This window comes from Diabrotica undecimpunctata, chromosome 4 (assembly GCF_040954645.1).
Source record: "Diabrotica undecimpunctata isolate CICGRU chromosome 4, icDiaUnde3, whole genome shotgun sequence".
Lineage (NCBI taxonomy): Eukaryota > Metazoa > Arthropoda > Insecta > Coleoptera > Chrysomelidae > Diabrotica > Diabrotica undecimpunctata.
Genome location: NC_092806.1, coordinates 76845960 through 76865335, shown reverse-complemented (window position 1 = coordinate 76865335; position 19376 = coordinate 76845960). Strand labels below are relative to the sequence as shown.

Sequence of the window (19376 nt, the reverse complement as noted above, 5' to 3'; positions counted from 1 at the left end):
CCAGTGCCAATAAAACACAAAACAGACACACAAAACGAGTATAAATAATACATCACATAGATATTATGTCAAATCTGTGTCACTATCACTATAGTCTCGTAAATTGATGATAATGATTTTGTATATTATGTGTAGGAAAATATGAATTCTCAGCTTTCATGATATGTGAGACTGCATTTTTCCAACTATTCGCATCAATGTTGAGTACTCCCCTTTAAATGTGGCGAAGTATTATTTCTTCGAACTCTTGACTTAAGTTGATGCCACATACGTTCGATTGGCTTAAAGACACAGTAATATGGCGGAAGTCTTAAAATTGTATGACCCATATTTTCGGCATAATTATCACAAAAGTATTCTTTTTTTTAATGAGAAACTTTTTAAAATGTCCAATAAATCCTTCTTAGTATTATTTATGTGAAGATAAATATTTTGTCATATAAGTAATTCTGTATTGTTATTTTCGTATCGCTTGAACTGGGAATTTTATTTAATTGCCTGCTATGATATGTTGCATTTACCATCATAACTATAACACTATTAGGGGGATGTTGGGTATTACCTTATTTTTAAACCAGTCTTCAAATATATCTGAAGTTGTGTTGTTATGGTAATCGAGACATGAATCACTGATGTTTTTAGCTGATAGAGATAAGGCATTTGGAACCCATCCATCGACTGATCCAGCATAGAATATTGTTATTCTTTTTTCTCTATTAGAAGGCGCTTTTGTTGAACAAGATTGACTATTATCTACCCAACCTTTAGATGGCGTATCGTGACTATCAAACCCCGTTTCATCTAAATAAATAATAGGTCGATTCTCTCGACGATATTGTTTAATATTGTTTAAATATTCCGTTCGCCATATCCGTAAACGATAGGATTCCATAAGTACCTGTCTTTTATCTACTTTTTGTATTTAAACCCTATACGTTGCAAACACTTCCAAACAGTTGTTCTACCGCACTTAATTTCAGTATTGTTGACGTGAAGCCTGTCAACTAATATATCTAGTGTGGGTACAATTTGTTCTTCATACAAGGCATACACTTTGCGACGAATAAGATCTTCATCTGCACGATCAAGCTTCAGAGAAATACTGTTATCCCGTCTTGTTAATCTTGGTATAATAGGATTACTTACAATTTTTCCGACTCTGGATAATGGCTTTTTAGTCAAAGTTGCCGTTTCATGTAAGGCTTCGTTACTGTCCATGTTTTTTTCGACAAGAGTTTGAAAAACATTGGTAATCATTTGTTTTGCATCAGTAGATAAATGTATTCGTTGGCGGTGTTCAGGTTCTAATACTTAAATGAGATCACCTCCTTGTCGATTAGGTTCCGGTTCATTAACTGGCGAAATTGCCCTACTATCCTCTGGACTCCAGAAACACCCACATTGTTTCATACAATAAAGGTAAATTTGACTTACGTGGATTCACCAGCAAGTGTACACACTCTAAATTTAAAAATAAACACTTTTATAATAATACTCAACTAATTTTTTGCATTTACTGAACACTTAAACGACTTTACAACCAATTAAATACAAAGCAGACTTTTAAGTGTTAGTTTGTCATCTTACAGCTCTCTTCAAATTTAAAAACAATTAACGATAAATATATAACAGGTAGAAAGTTATATACAGGGATGTGTGCCTTAAGAATCGGCAAAATAACGCAAAAGATAGAAAACATAATACGTTGTGAAATAAAAAGAGATGAAAGTAGTAGAGGTGAGAAATTATCGATATTAACCTATAATTTACTTTACAATGCAGTAGAATTATCGAAAATTTACACCTTTAGACGTTAGCTTATGAGCTGGTTGACTTCAGTCATAGTAATACGTATCACGTAATGTAAGTAAAAACAGTTTAAGTAGGAGTATTTTTTTTATCCAAAATTAAAGTATTGATCAATAATAAACTGTGATTTGAGACGTCGCATACACTCTTCTCAATACAGAATTATCATAGCTTGTTAATCTGTATTCGTCAACACAGAATTAATTATCAAATTACTACTAATTAAACTGTTTACCTACATTTGCTTTATTGCCTTCAATCAGTTTTTACTTTATGCGAAATTTAAAAAATGTAAATATTCGACGTCATACTTGTAATATTATGACTGAAGTCAACTAGCTCATAAGCTAACGTCTAAAGGTGGGAAACTATCGATAGTCCTAATGTAATTTAATGTAAATTAGAGGTTTCTATCGATAATTTCCCACCTCTACTACTTTCATCTCTTTTTATTTCACAACGTGTTATTTTTTCTATCTTTTGCGTTATTTTGCCGGTTCTTAAGGCACTCATCACTGTATATACAGTGATGAGTGTCTTACCACCCGGCAAAATAGCGGAAAGGATAGAAGACAGATTAAGTTGTAAGATAGTACGAGATAAGGCTAGTTATTAGACGTGTCTATTTGACTTCAGTCATAATTATACGGATGACCTCGAAAATATTTTATTTTAATAATTTCTGATGGTTTTATCGGTCAATAATTGGCAAATAAAAGTCGTCAACTACTTTATTGATTTATTCGAATACGTTTCGCTTTTATTTTTAAAAGCATCATCAGTTCACTACAAATAAACATCATTTTATACATCTATAAAAAAAACCCTACAAATTGTTTTTGTAAGTATGAACCCTGTTGGTTTGTTTACTTATATTCTAAAATCTTTTTTATTAGTAGTGAACTGATGATGCTTTTAAAAATAAAAGCGAAACGTATTCGAATAAATCAATAAAGTAGTTGACGATTTTTATTTGCCAATTATTGACCGATAAAACCTCTGCTATTCAACAATTGAATATTTTCCAAATTTAATCAATGGTCGTATTTTTTACTATATATATATATATATATAGTAAACTCTTAAATATTGGGGAAATCTGCAAGAAATACTCTAATGTGTATCAATTGTTTCGCCGAACGTTATATATATATATATATAGATTGATATGATTGGTGTTTATAGAAATTAATTTATAAGTTACACATTAGATAATATTAGATATTAAATTTGGTTATTTTAATAAGTTATATACTAGAGAATTTTATAAAAATATATTTATGTGAGGACATTTTTAAGAAATTAGCATATAATGATTGTAAAAAGTTGTATTTTAGTAATTATAATGTGGTAGATATATTTAAGTGAGCCATGTGACTAGGCAACCAACTATACATGTGAGTGACAGACAGATATCCATACTCTCCAAGTAACATTTTAAATAATTAGGAATATAAAGTGGGGTTATAATAATAATGTTAGTTTAAAATGTTTAATTTATATATATTTACTGATTTAAGTGTTTATTCTGATCTGAAAAGCCTAAATGTCAACAAAATTATCAATAGAAAATTAACGAATTCTCCAGAATGCAGAATTTGACCTTTGTTTACGGTCGAACATTCGGGAATAATGGTTATGTCTGTGGATCGAACATATACTGTTTCCAGAAAGTTCAGACATGTGTTTAATGGAATAAATCGAACATGATTTCTTACCAGATGGTTCTGGAAGATTGAAAAGATATAAATACCCGTGATTTGGATTCAAGATGGCAGTTTAGTAAGATTCCATTCAGTTAGTCAATCAGTTTTGAGTTACAGTTACTATGATGGCCAGTTTTAGTATGAAAAATAGTTAGAGGCAGTCAATCAGTTACAATTGTTCAATATAGTGAGTTAAATCAAGATTAAGAAACAGTATAAAGAAAATATTATTGAAGATTAAAAATTATGTTATGTATAAATGATGATAATGGAAGAAGTATTAATTGAATATTAAAATTAAATAATATTTTTGGTGATTGGATATTGATATATTGAAAAGAAGAATAAAAATAAATGCTGTTTGCTGGTTTGCTTGGTGGTTTATAAATGCTGTGAAGAAAAATATCTTAAATTGGTGGAAGCTGATAATTGGAAAAAGTAATTTCACAAAAACAAGGATAACCGAAGCTGAGAAGAAGACATTTGAGTGGTGATTATAATCTATATAGTGGAAAATAGTTCATTTAGGCATTCAGTGACAGAAAGGTACAAAATTTTGTTAATATAATTTAGTTAGTGTCATAACTATTTCAATTTTGAAGATAGTTTGTTTAAATTTTACATTGTCTATAGAATTTAATTAGTTTCATAAGAATTTCAATTTAAAGATAGTTTATTTTAAATTTACATTGGCTAGGTTAGATATATATGTGTTTCATAATAGATATAATAAAAATAATTTAAAAAAGTACTTACAAACTAATTCTTTGAGAACCGCGATAAAAACCCTATATATTATTATTAAAAATACTCATTGCTTATCATTCAACAAACAATACATCATAACAATATATATATATATATACATATATATGTATATATATATATATATATATATACATATATATATATATATATATATATATATATATATATATATATATATATATATATATATATATATATATAATAAGAAAAGAAAAAGTCAAATTACCTAATCGAATTTTTATATTGCATGCAACGAGAAACCATATTTGCTACCAATGTACGTGATTATTAATCTTCGACCCTTTCCTGTGGGAGCATTTAAACCATTAGAATATCCTTCTAGAAAGTCTTGTCGAGAACTGGAAATATTTTTACTTGCCCATAATTTGAAACGGTGTGATTTTCGTTTAGCCAGGTTTCATTTAAATAGAAAATGCATTTTCCTTCTAATCTTTTTTTACCGTTCTCAAATATTGCCTTAGCCCACAAAAATCTCTTTGTATAGGTTTTTTCTTTGATTTTCATAGCAAAAACCGATTTTTTTAAGTAATTTTCATAACTTATCTCAGCCAAAGTGAGGATAAATTATTATCTATTGTTGCGTTTAACATTGTATTAAATGTAGGAATCTCCTTGTTTAAATAGAACAAATGAACTTTTCTTCGAAGGACGTTTCTATGAAAGTCATAAATTTCCATTTATTGTTTTCCTTCATGTCATTTTTGCTCAGTAATGTTTCCTTGTTTTTTTTCACTTAAAAATCTGTAAATGGTTCTTTTACTAATATCTGTCATACCGGAGCACATAGTCACTAAAATATTAACCGTTTTTAAAGGTTGATGAACAAGGAAGTCATGAACATTTATAGTTTATTTAAACAAAATAGTTTTTTCTCTCAGAGAATACGCGCCATTTTTAAGTTTAGTAGCAACAAATTGAAATGATGATGTCATTTTAAAGCATGGACTGAACTGCTAATTGATAACACGAACGGTATTCAATTCGTCACAACTTTCTCTTTGTCACAACATGTATAAATATGAACCTTTTAAAACGAGTAAATCGGTACTCACCGGAGGGACCGCAGACGTTTGGATACAATTAGCGTCTCTTTGTAAAGACAATGAAGTCGACATTACTAAAGTAACAAGACATTTACTTAACACAGACCCTACATATTACTCCCCTGAGTTAGTGATAAGCTATAGTCTAAAAAAATCATTATGAAATTAACTGGCCAGTTGGTTGCAAAAACCAGTGCCAATAAAACACAAAACAGACACACAAAACGAGTATAAATAATACATCACATAGATATTATGTCAAATCTGTGTCACTATCACTATAGTCTCGTAAATTGATGATAATGATTTTGTATATTATGTGTAGGAAAATATGAATTCTCAGCTTTCATGATATGTGAGACTGCATTTTTCCAACTATTCGCATCAATGTTGAGTACTCCCCTTTAAATGTGGCGAAGTATTATTTCTTCGAACTCTTGACTTAAGTTGATGCCACATACGTTCGATTGGCTTAAAGACACAGTAATATGGCGGAAGTCTTAAAATTGTATGACCCATATTTTCGGCATAATTATCACAAAAGTATTCTTTTTTTTAATGAGAAACTTTTTAAAGTCACAGTACTTTTGTAAACCGATTTTACAATTTTTAACATGAATTGTTTAATCGTAAAATTAATTAGTTTGATAAAATAAGCCTTTCTCTTCAATTTAGTGGTTTCAGAATTTCTGTAGACCTGTTTACGTCTAATAAATAACGTTGTAGATAAAAACTTTCTGGAATAAACAATTAGTTTTACAATAGCTGCTAAATAAAACTTCTTGAAATTCTTATTGCTGAATACATGTGATATGGTCCCTATTATCACGTTTTTTTCAAATTGTTTGTGCATTTTTGCAAAAATTATTAATAATTAAAAAAAACGACGTTTGAAGCTATTTTTGCAGCAACATATTAAGAAAAATAACTTTACAAACTCTTATTTTAAAGTATTTTCTATGCTTTTTCAGTAAAATTGTGTTACTTTTCCATATAATTTACCGGTCTTCATCTAAAATCCAATAGCAGTCTTACATTATTTATATATTGTTTATAAGTAAAAAATGAGGTTAAATTTTTTGCATATATTTTGTTAATTACATATTGTTACCATCAAATTTATCAAAAGCAGTAGTTAGCTATCTGTCTTAAAGAGTGTTAAGAAAAACGTTTTTATTTGCTAATTTCTTTAGTCTAAAAGAGAAATTAAAAGTTGTTCAAGCGAGACTGAATACTCAGAAGCACTTAAAAAACTTAAAACATGCCAAAATTGCTGACAGAGCTTCAAGAGTTTAAGTAAATATGCAATCAGAAGAAATATCTTAATCTATGTGATCATAGATCGACAAGAAGATCTTTTTACCGTTCTGAAAGATGCCTTCTTCTTGAAAGGAATATCGTCAATATTTACAAAAATGTTTAATTGCTTTGACGACTTGAAAAATCAGCAGACTATTGCTGGTAAAGTAGTGTGTTTAGAAGGTTACAGCAATCAAAATTTGCTGTACTTGTCGACGAAAAGATTCTCTACCTAAAGTGCAAGCTACGAAAATGTATGGTGCATGTTAATTGATTTAAGAACAACTTTGTGCGATTTTTTATAAGAGAATTGGTTTTTATAAAGGTAGGCCATACTGTTTTTGTAAGATTTTACTGTTTTGTTATTTCTTCTTTTAAGAATTGTGTAGAGGTGGAAACCACTTGTCGCTTTCGGTACTAAGAAGTGATTTTGGGAATTTGTGATTGGGACAGTAAGAGCTAAAAAGCCGCAGAGGGATCGCGAAATTTGCAGTGATTCATTAATAAGGCTAGGTGAGTATTGTATCTCTTTCTGAGAAATCTCTAAGTTAACACCTAAATGAGTATTATTTATAATGCGGTTTTTAGGTTTTTATTATATAGAGAGAGGTAGTGTGTATTTTAGAATTTAAAAGCAATTTTCAAAAAAAATGTGTATATAAATCACATCGTGACTTTTTAGTTAAATTTTTTTTATTTATTACCTATATGCTAGAACCTTTTACTAAAAAGACGTTATACTGACTAGTTACTGACGTTACACAATTTAGTTTCGTCAATTACTCCCTGCTCTCTACAATCACAGAAATATGAGTTATCAAAATGGTTTTGTGTTTCTTCCCAAATCAATCGAAAATTGTCTGCTTACTTTGGACCACACCCAAAATTTTTCATACAATATCGTGTAACATAGTATTTTTATGAAACACTGAGTGTCAAAGGGCTTCGATATGAGTTATTTTGAGGGTGTATGATGGTTCATTTATTGGTATTCTAACTCTTCATAAAGGTACTTACCTAAATAACTTGGATAATAATACCGTTCTCTCCACATCCTAAAAATAACATAGCCTCCAATAGCAACAAGGACTAATGTAGCAACTATGATTAACACTCTTATTAGATTTATCTAAAAAAAATATTTTAAGTACATCATATAATATATTAGTTGAAAGTTAGTTATTATAAGCAATATATATATATATATATATATATATATATATATATATATATATATATTATATATCTATATTATATATTATATATATAACGTATAATATATATATATATATATATATATATATATATATATATATATATATATATATATATATATATATATATATATATATATATATATCTATATATCAAGTAAAAAAATTCACGCTTTACAAAAATTATATAACGTGAAATTGTTCACCTTTTAGGAATTTTACTAAATGGCATACTTTTTGAATGATGTGAATGAGGGAGAACGTAAACTAGTCCTAAGGGTGTACTTGAAAATATTTTTACTTAATAATAGTATTTATAGATATTAGACTATGAGTTAACGTAGTTCTGTTTATTGCCATACCACTTAATGTTTATTGACATCACTTACGTTTGAATCATGTTCATATACATCTTCCCAGTCTTGGTCTACAATTACTTTGATTCTTTCCACTTTAATTTCACCTGTTGTAGTATTTCTGGAAATACATGCATATAGTCCTTCTTGTTCCTTTGATATAGTCTAAAATAACAATTAAAAAATTAAAAGAATGGAATTTTTTATATATATATATATATATATATATATATATTTATATATATATATATATATATATATATATATATATATATATATATTTATATATATATATATATATATATATATATATAAGAATAAGAAAAAAGAAGTACTTGTGACTCGTTTGGAACAAATATATAACTGTTTTGGATGGGTTGGAGTCAATAATAGGGTTATTGGTTAACTATTTTTTTAATCTCGAGCTTTCAATTGTGTTTACAATTATTATCAAGAGCTAAAAAAGACAAAATACTTACAAGGTTGAACTAAAAAGAAAAAACAATTTTTGTTAACTTACCAAATAAAAATTAGTTTGGTAAGTAAAAAATCACTGCTTACATGTTCAAAATATTTTATATAAAAATGTTTTGATCTAACAAATGTTTCTCCGAAAATTTCTATAATTTTGAAAACATTTTTTTAATATAAAAATAATTGAATTTATAAATAAGTTCAAATAGCAACCAATTACAAATAGCCTCAATGTCATAAATGCCAACATAAAATTTTTATTTTTGACAATTATATTGCCAAAAGTAAAACTTCGTTTAAACATTCTTTTTTGTTTAGTAACAAAAAGAAGAAGATTTATTCACCCTTGACAGATGTCTGAAAGAATGTGATAGATATATGGAGAATTGAATATGACATTTTACAATTTTTATATATAAATCATAAAGAAAGAATATAATTATATATTTTACTTAAATTTTGAATCTCAGATCTTTTGTTTAAACTCTTATCATTTTTGCTAATACAAACCATTTCCAAAAAAGTCCTTTTAAATTTATTACTTTCACTACATAAAATTTTAATGTTATCAAAATCCATAATATGGTCTTTATCCATCTTGTGCTTTGGCAGAACATGTAATCGATAAAGACCATATTATGGATTTTGATAACATTAAAATTTTATGTAGTGAAAGTAATAAATTTAAAAGGACTTTTTTGGAAATGGTTTGTATTAGCAAAAATGATAAGAGTTTAAACAAAAGATCTGAGATTCAAAATTTAAGTAAAATATATAATTATATTCTTTCTTTATGATTTATATATAAAAATTGTAAAATGTCATATTCAATTCTCCATATATCTATCACATTCTTTCAGACATCTGTCAAGGGTGAATAAATCTTCTTCTTTTTGTTACTAAACAAAAAAGAATGTTTAAACGAAGTTTTACTTTTGGCAATATAATTGTCAAAAATAAAAATTTTATGTTGGCATTTATGACATTGAGGCTATTTGTAATTGGTTGCTATTTGAACTTATTTATAAATTCAATTATTTTTATATTAAAAAAATGTTTTCAAAATTATAAAAATTTTCGGAGAAACATTTGTTAGATCAAAACATTTTTATATAAAATATTTTGAACATGTAAGCAGTGATTTTTTACTTACCAAACTAATTTTTATTTGGTAAGTTAACAAAAATTGTTTTTTCTTTTTAGTTCAACCTTGTAAGTATTTTGTCTTTTTAGCTCTTGATAATAATTGTAAACACAATTGAAAGCTCGAGATTAAAAAAATAGTTAACCAATAGCCCTATTATTGACTCCAACCCATCCAAAACAGTTATATATATATATATATATAAATATATATATATATATATTTATATGGTTTCAGTTGTTTTCCGGGTTTGACTCCGCGTTAAATATCGCCTGGTTCGCCTGGAACATCAAGACGAAGCAGAACGAATCTGACTTGACAATGGCAAGTGTGACCTTGCCGAAATGTCGTCAAAACAATGGTTTTTCTAAAAACCAAAAATATTTAACGCGGAGTCAAACCCGGAAAACAACTGAAACCACATATAGCTCCCGCGGAAATTTCAAATTCAATATATATATATATATATATATATATATATATATATATATATATATATATATATATATATATATATATATATATACATCCTACTATCATTTTCGCATCGATACATTATGCTTTTACCATCAATTTAGCATCGTCTTGCAAAGTAGCATCTGTATATCGACGCTACTTTACAAGACCTTAATAACTGTTTTCCCGTACTTGTTACAAGAATTTTAACCATCTCATTGATTAGAGTCTTGATACCGTGTTGGTATTTTAAAATATCCGCTTTCTCTTTTTATCCCTTACTGAGTTATATAAGTTTATTCCAGAAAATATTTGAGTCTAAAATGATGGTACAGTGAAAATATTATATATATTTAGTTCAGGGTTTTACCGTTTACTCGCTGCCATTATATACATGAAAATGTATATCCCACTTTCATTATCAATCATTTTAGCATCAGAAATTTGGCATCGTTGTTGAATATAATATTACCCACGACGAAATAGTAAATTTAAGAATATATATATATTTTTTTCATCTACAAAAATCATTCTGGCATCATGTTTGGTTAAAGTAACGGGTTATGATATATTGCAACTACCTATTGTATCTTCGCTCCAATTCGTCCAGTCGCGACGTACAGCACCTCAAATGATAGGATTTAACCAATAAAATACAATAAGACAGAAAAATCAAATATAGCAGCATGTCAAAAAGGCCTTAATTATATATCTTTGTTTCTATAAGTCCAATCGTGACGTACAGTATCTCAAATGACAGGATTTAACCAATTAAAAACAATGAAATAAAAAAATTAAATACAGCAACATGTCCAAAGGGCCGTAGTCACGTATCTTCGGTCCTATTAGTCCAATCGTGACGTATAGTACCTCTAATGATAGGATTTAACATAAATAATACAATGGGATAGAAAAATCAAATGCAGAACAATGTCAAAAGGGCCTTAGTTGTGTATCTTTAGTTCTATTAGTCCAATCATGACGTGCAGTACCTCAAATGAAAGGATTTGACAAATAAAATACAATGAGGTATAAAAATTTAATGGAGTAGCATGTCAAAATGGCCTTAGTTATGTATCTTCGGTCCTATTAGTCCAATCGTGACGTACGATACCTCAAATGATAGCACTTAACCAATAGAATACAATGACATAGAAATCAAATACAGCATCACGTCAAAAGGGCCTTAGTTACGTATCTTTGTTTTTAGTGGCCCAATCGTGACGTACAGTACCTCAAATGATAGGATTTAACCAATCGAATACAATAAGATAGAAAAATAAAATACATCAGCTTGTCAAAAGGGCCTTAGTTATGTATCTGCGGTCCTATTAGTCCAATCATGACGTTTCGTACCTTAAATGATAGAATTTAACTAATATAATACAATGAGATATAAAATTAAATAGAGTAGCTTGGCAAAAGGGCCTTAGTTATGTATCTTCGATCCTATTAGTCCAATCGTGACGTAAAGTACCTCAAATGGTACCATTTAACTAATAGAATACTACGACGTACAAATCAAATACATCAACACTAAAAGGACTATAGGTATATATCTTTGCTCCTATATATGTTATGTCAAAAGAGGCTTAGTTGCGTAAACGAATTAACGCACAGAAGTGTGTGGCATATTACGTGACAGGATTATTAGCGAATACCATACGATTACGTCATACATCTCTTTGCATACGTCCACTTTAGTTAACTACTTAGTATGTATTTCAGTACTTTGCTTTACGGTTGTTGAGGCATTAACTCTTAAACAGAAGAATGTTAAAAATCTTGAAAGCTTTGAGATGTGGTGCTACCGCCGGATACTAAAAATAAGTCGGGTGGATAAAATTACAAATGAAGAGGTAATACGCAGAATAAATAACGATCCAGAAGTTATACTGAATATAAAAAAGAGAAAACTTGAATAGTTTGGCCACCTGATGAGAGGACAAAAGTACACATTCCTACAAAATATAATGCATGGAAAAATCCAAGGACGCAGAAATCCAGGCCGTAGAAGAATGTCCTGGATGAGAAATTTAAGAGAGTGGTTTGGCTGTACCACTAACAAATTATTCAAAACAGCAGTAAATAAAATTAGAATCGCCCTAATGATATCCAATCTGCGATAGCAGAGGCACTCAAAGAAGAAGTTATGATAAACTCGAAAAATCTCCAACGTTCACTGTTAGACATATGCCTCCGTTCAGTATACACATTTACTGCTCCTTGACGCTGTGACGAGAATGAGATAGGATTTAACAAATAGAATGACAGAAAACTAAAAAAGACAATGTGTCAAACGTGGAATGCGTCGCAGAACGTGAAATATTAGCGTAAAATTATATGATGCCATAGACGGTTCTTTAATACCCAGCAAACTCGCTTTGTAAAGTTACATAGCAGGGATCTGTGCGAGAAAAAGTCGATCATTCGTTTTATAACCCAAAGGGGACCATAAAATATTCAACGTTAAAATTTGACATAATGTAACGGTATGACAAATCTTTTTCTCCCGCATGTGCTTCCCTGTGTACCTATACAAGGGGAGTCGTGCATAACCTTTAAGTTGATCGTAATACATGCAATAAAACATAAATGCACATAAAACTGCAACAACAAGTATGTTGACGACTTGGGTTAGTATATACAGTGCATTCCGTACGTTTTTTAAACATGGTTAGGAGATTGTTGACTGGAGGCTATTGTCCTCGACGCATCAAGGAATTTGGATATCGGTTAAAATACTTGGGAATTCCAAGGTTGGCCAAATCCAAATTTCTAATTGATTCGATGCAGGGAAATTCCACTTTCGCTACGTAAAACAAAGGATTTGTTTTACATAAAAGCAGGTAGATTTTCCCTCATCGATCAGTCGAGCTTGCCTCTTCTACTGTAGACCTAGTCGGTGCTATTATTGTTCCAACTAAGTTATTGTTTTATTTCTGATTTTCTGTATACCTTTTTATTTAGCATTATTGTATATTCAGACCTTTTCAGGTTAGAATAATACATTGATCTATATTTGTTCATGTACTGATTGTTTGATATTTTATTTGATTATTTTGATTGTTTATTTTTCTTGTATTTTGTGTCTAAGTTGTTCTTCCGTAAGTTAAGAACACTTAGAAATATTTATCTTGCTTTTTCTATTTTATATTTTGATTTGTACTTTGTCTAAGTAGTTCTTTCCGGTAAGTCAAAGAACTCTTAGAAATATTTCTCTGAATATTTGACTTGTTATTTTAATTGTGCGTCTAAGCCATTCTTTTCCGGCAAGTCAAAAGAACACTTAGAAATATTTTCATAATCATTGTTGCATTATTATTTCCGATATTTTATTTAAGGTATTTTCTTCCTTAAGTTAAGAAAATACTTAATACATTTGTCTCTTTCATTTTCTATTTTATGCTAAGTTGTTTCTTCCGTAAGTCAAGAAACACTTAGCAATATTTCCACATCTTTTCTGTATTTGATTTTTCGTATTTGTAAGTCGTTTCTTCCGTAAGTCAAGAAACACTTATAAGTATTTGTATTCTTATTTTTCCATATTTGATTCTCTTGTTTATTTTCACTCTAAGTTGTTTCTTCCGTAAGTCAAGAAACACTTAGAAATATTTCCATACTGTTTCATATTTACATATTTCATTTATCTGTATTTCTGTCCTAAGTTGTTTCTTCCGTAAGACAAGAAACACTTAGGAATATTTCTGCATTTTTCTATTCTTTTATCTTGTGTATTTTACTTTTCATTCTAAGTTGTTTCTTCCGTAAGTCAAGAAACACTTAGAAACATTTTCTTTGCATTGTACTTTTATACATTTTATTTTTCTTGTTTACTAAGTTATTCCTTCCGTAAGTCAAGGAATACTTAGACTATTTTACCTGTTCTGTTTTCTATTTTTGATCTGTTATTTTGTAACTGCTCCTTGGAACTGTTACCTATAACAGATACTTGTCACGGTAACCGATATTTTATACCAGTAGAAGTATTAAACCATTTTATCAGTGACAAGCAAAGATGGTCAACACCCGGTCTAATTCCGAGGACAGGAAGAAGTCCGCAGAGCCGGCGATGGGTCCTACAGGCCCAAACGCCCCCTCTCGGCAACACTATTAAAGAAGTTCTTAAAATAATTGCGGGTCACCGCCTTTTCTGTAAATGGAGTGAATATTGTTATCGATTTAATTTTTTCTTCAGTTGAATAATTCCTGCTGGTATTTGTCTAAGCTTACTTCTTTTTCTCATTCAAACTGTTTCATAGCTAATTTTACTTCCTCTTTATAGTGCCCTGTTCACCTGTTTTGGTATTTTCGGACTATTTCATCTCTTATAACATAAAACAGTTGTTTCAGATATCTTTATCGCGTTTCCTTTTTTTTATGGATGAATATGCTGCCGTTTTCATCTCCTACTATTTCATATGGAGCTACACGATTAACAATTCCAAATCAAGAAAAGACAAATAACACTCCGAATTATATTATACAATAGTCGAAAAATAAAGAGCAAGAGGTAGATAATCAGACAATTAAGATGAGCGCTACATGATGTACGCAATGCCACATTTTAACACTACATTAGTACATTGTCTAAAGAAGATCATTCACTATGGATAGCAACAAAACACTTAAAGAGACCTGATCATACAACCCACCAATTAAGAAAGATGACGTTAGTTGAAAGAGATCAGACCAGGAAAAAATGTCAACATTTTCAGAATACCAGATAATAATAATCAAGCAATAGAACACTGAAAACTTTTGTTTTTAACTGTACGCCCGTGAATGACTTATTATTTTTTAAATAACACTTAATATTGCACTTTTTTATTGTATTTTTTTCATCTTTCAAGATGAACAAGAGTTGCAGTAAAAGATTTTTCTAAATATAGAATGTAAACCATATTTCTAATATATTTGTGAAAAAGAACCAGTTTATAATATTCCGGACGACGTAATAAAACCTTATTTTAGACTATTGGTCGATGAATTGAAATCATTGTTCAAGAAACGAATTATTCATGTGCAGATGTTTTACTATAAAAACATGTACAACCAAAATCTCGATTAAAAAAATTGCAACCAGTTACTCACGATGAAACTTAACCCCATTATTGATTTTACAAGTAATAAAATGGGTCGACAAAAAACCAGTTTTAATCCTTACAACATTTAAACATAATAGTTATATCTTGGTTTAATCAGATGAAAAGAAAAATTATACACAAGTACTAAAACCACAAACTATTCTCGATTATAACTTGGTGAAAAAGAGTGTTGATTTAGTGATTAAGTGGCTTCTTACCAAAGCCCAATACGCAAAATTCTGAAGTGGTACCGGAAAGTGGCAGTGGAATTAATATTTAATACCGCAGTAGTAAATGCTTAGTTGCTAAATAATAGAAAACGTAAAAAAGCGACAACCTATCCTTGAGTTCAGACTGGAGTTCGCGAAGGCATTTGCAAATAAAGAAATGTTGTAACCCTCACGAACAGTTACACCCAAAAATACCATCTCAGGCAAAGCGATGTAGATAATACAAGAGAAGAAAGTGTACAAGATGTAACAAAATTTTAAGAAGAAGCATGACTAGTAGAAAGGACGATAGAAAAGTTAAAAAAGTTAAAACATACTCTGAAGAATGTGATGGCAAAACTGGAATATGTCTAGTGTGCTTCAATGGAGCACATTAAAAAACAATTTTACTTATACAGGAACTATTATTGAGTAAAAACGTATTATACCTCAAGTGGCCTTATAGTATTGGAAGTCGTAAATTGATAGTTTTAGTAGAACATTTTAATTGTTAATTACCTCCGTAAAAGTGAGTTATAGTATTTATAAAAAGATGGATGTAAATAATATGCCTTCGACATCTAAAAAAGCTAAATGTGAAGTAGATTGACCACTGCTGAATTACAATCATTGTTAGAAGCATCTGGCGAGGACGATGTAGATTAAATGAATGGTGGAAGTGACTCTGATTGACTCTGACGAAATATTTGCACAAAGTCGGTCAGAAAAATCGAGGATCGCTTTTTTCAAAGAAACAACACAAACAGAATTTAAGACTTTTCTCGGACTTATGTTCCATATGGGGACAATTAAGATGAACCGTCTGAATGACTACTAAAAAAGTATGGGTAACTTCTATAATAGTGTTGACTTGACTAGATAATTGCTCATAGCCCATATTAAGAAATAAGCGAATAGATAATACTCACTTGTCAAAGAAACTGAAAAAACGTGAAGTGGTCTAAAAACTAAAAAGTTCCCTATTCAAACTGGTTTTTAATAAAAAATTTAATAATATGTTAAAGTTTTTTTAATATACCCTAAAACTAAAAGCGAAAAGAATCGATTGCAAGTTACAAAATACTTGTAGAGTCATACTGTTTGGACAAGTACAGTTGTTTAAATAATCGCTTTCTGTCATAAACAAATTGAATAAATTGTAAAATATTTTTTGATCTGCTTGATATTTAGCACACTTTAATAACTCATCAATTGCCATAATTGCCTGTCGTTAGGCCAAAAATAAAGTTATTAACATTATTTATAAATTACTACAAACATAATATCATAGAGTTTACGGTTTTTTGGAATTATATCAATTATTTATGTATTTAAATTTGGTATTTCTCTACATAAAAAACTTTTTATGGTCTACAACTATTATTTGAATTATTTTTCTTTAGAATGTATACAAAACGTTTTATAAGCAAAAAATTATTTTTTTTTTGCCTTTTAAGATTGTTTAAAAAAACAAAGCAAAATCAACTGTACGTCTTTACGAATTTTTCGTCAGCTACCCCTCATACTATTTAGAATTTAAATTTCTGTATAAGATTTTTTTAAATTATTTAGTCAAATATTATTTTTTTATGTGGTTAAGCCACAATTATTGGTCGTTATTGAGATGAAAATTACATTTTTAATTAACTAATATTTAACGTTTTGATTTCCACTATTATTTTACAATAGCTTTGTTTATTGTACTAATTATGCAAACATGTGTATACACATTTTGTACAGAAAAACGTTGTTTGAGAACAATTTCCGGAATGGAAATCAAAATTTCAAACATTATCACAATCACAACCAATAATAAAGGCCTTAATCCCATAAAACCATAATATTTATCTCAAACTATTCATCGATAGCTTCGACTAAACAGGTTGTAAATTAAAATTTATGTAAAATATTCCCCTACACGATTCTCTGGGCAAAAATATCTAGGTTAAATAAATATAACATCTAAACGAAGAAAAAAACCTGTTGAGACTGCAACTTGTGAGCAGGTAGTTTCAATGTCGTCATTCGAACTTGACCCAAACAACCGATCGATATTTAGGTATCTAAAATATTATTTTAAGGATTAATACCGGCAACATCTACTGGCTCTAAAATGATGCCAAATACAGTGATTTTACCGCTCGATGTTAAAACGTAGGTTTGATGTAAAAATTAAATATATAAAAAAAATCGGAATATTAAAAAACCGACAACAGTGCCAAGCCTACAAAGGTACCCTAAACGAACATACACAATTTATAAATAGAAAATGATAGCAATTCTTGGTGATGCTAAATTACTGCAACGTGAAAAGAGTTCTAAAGGATAGCGGGATGTATATATATATATATATATATATATATATATATATATATATATATATATATATATATATATATATATATATTATATATATATATATACATATATATACATATATATATATATATATATATATATATATATATATATATATATATATATATATATATATATATCTATATCTCCGGATTGAACCGAGTCGATTATCATTGTGCCGAGCTTTCGACATCCTCTTCGATGTCTTCTTCAGGGCTTCCCAGACTCCCGAGCCCCCAGACACTACTATACTGACTAATAAAAGTATTACTGTAATGAAAAATAAAAGCACGTCTGTAATGCTTTGATTAATGATGAGTGTAGTGTCTGGAGGCTCGGGAGACTGAGACCTCGGAAGCCCTGAAGAATATAACTTATATATTGAAGAGGAAAGCTCGGCGCAATGATCGACGCGGTTCAACTCGGAAGACTGATGAGTTTAATATTAATTCCTGTAATAGTATTAATCTTAGCTCTAGGTTTAAAAGATATATATATATATATATATATATATATATATATATATATATATATATATATAGAAAACTTTTTTACTTTTAAAATTTACTTTTATATATATATATATATATATATATATATAAATATATATATATATATATATATATATATATATATATATATATATATCAACAAAGAATACGTTGTTTACTTCTGACAGGGTACCATCAAAGTCAAAGTAAATATTAAATTATTAATAAAATATAAATTTGATATTTGATCATTAATTAGATAATAAAGAGTAGTAAATCGCTGTGAAGACTGTTATTTAGCTACGAGTGATGCCATCTCGTGGCGCTTCTTCAGTGACGCTCGCCTTAGCATTTTATTATAGGAAAAAAGTAATACAACGCCAGTATAGAAACTTATAGAAGCGATAAGAAAATGTTTCAGAAAATTGTAAACATAATGACGACCAACCTCTGAATACGGACACGCCACCTAAGAAGAAGATAGAAGCTTTAGCTTTAGCAAAATTTTAATCTTCAAAAATCTTCTTTTGTGCAAAATAAAGCATTTCTTGATGTAACGTTCTCATCTTTGAGTTGTTTTTATAAGAATAAACTAATAATTATGCTTATCCATAAGTATTCAGTGCTTTACCGCATAAATATCACAACTAAGAATTATTATGCAGCTGATTTATAAAATGCGATTATCTCGAAAACTGTTGAGTTTTAAAGTTATTAACAAGTATACTTTTTTTTGGTAGAATAATGTATCTTAAATTTTTTTTACAAAAATTGCGGACTTAAAGGATAAAAAAGTTAACCGCAAATTTATGCCACATGTGTGGCGCCCTCTATCAGTTAGATCAAAGTGTGCATCAAATTATAATTTTTCATGCTCAAGAGCATCCAGTTGTAAATTTTTATACATAAATGTTCAAAAACATGAAAATCATAGCAAAAAA

General features: G+C 29.0%; 1 protein-coding gene across 2 annotated transcripts in view; it reads right to left on the bottom strand.

Moving 5' to 3' along the window:
* The window catches only part of LOC140438280 (uncharacterized), a 58237-nt gene that overhangs the window by 17499 nt on the left and 21362 nt on the right, over positions 1-19376 (bottom strand). Inside the window, exons 2-3 of one of the 2 annotated variants that reach the window (XM_072527976.1) lie at positions 8250-8381; positions 7664-7701 (exon numbers count right to left, since the gene is read on the bottom strand). In XM_072527976.1, coding sequence (XP_072384077.1) covers positions 7664-7701; positions 8250-8381 — 170 coding nt within the window. Of the gene's footprint in view, positions 1-7663; positions 7776-8249; positions 8382-19376 lie in introns of both variants that reach the window. The other variant, XM_072527975.1, reaches the window with a different exon arrangement.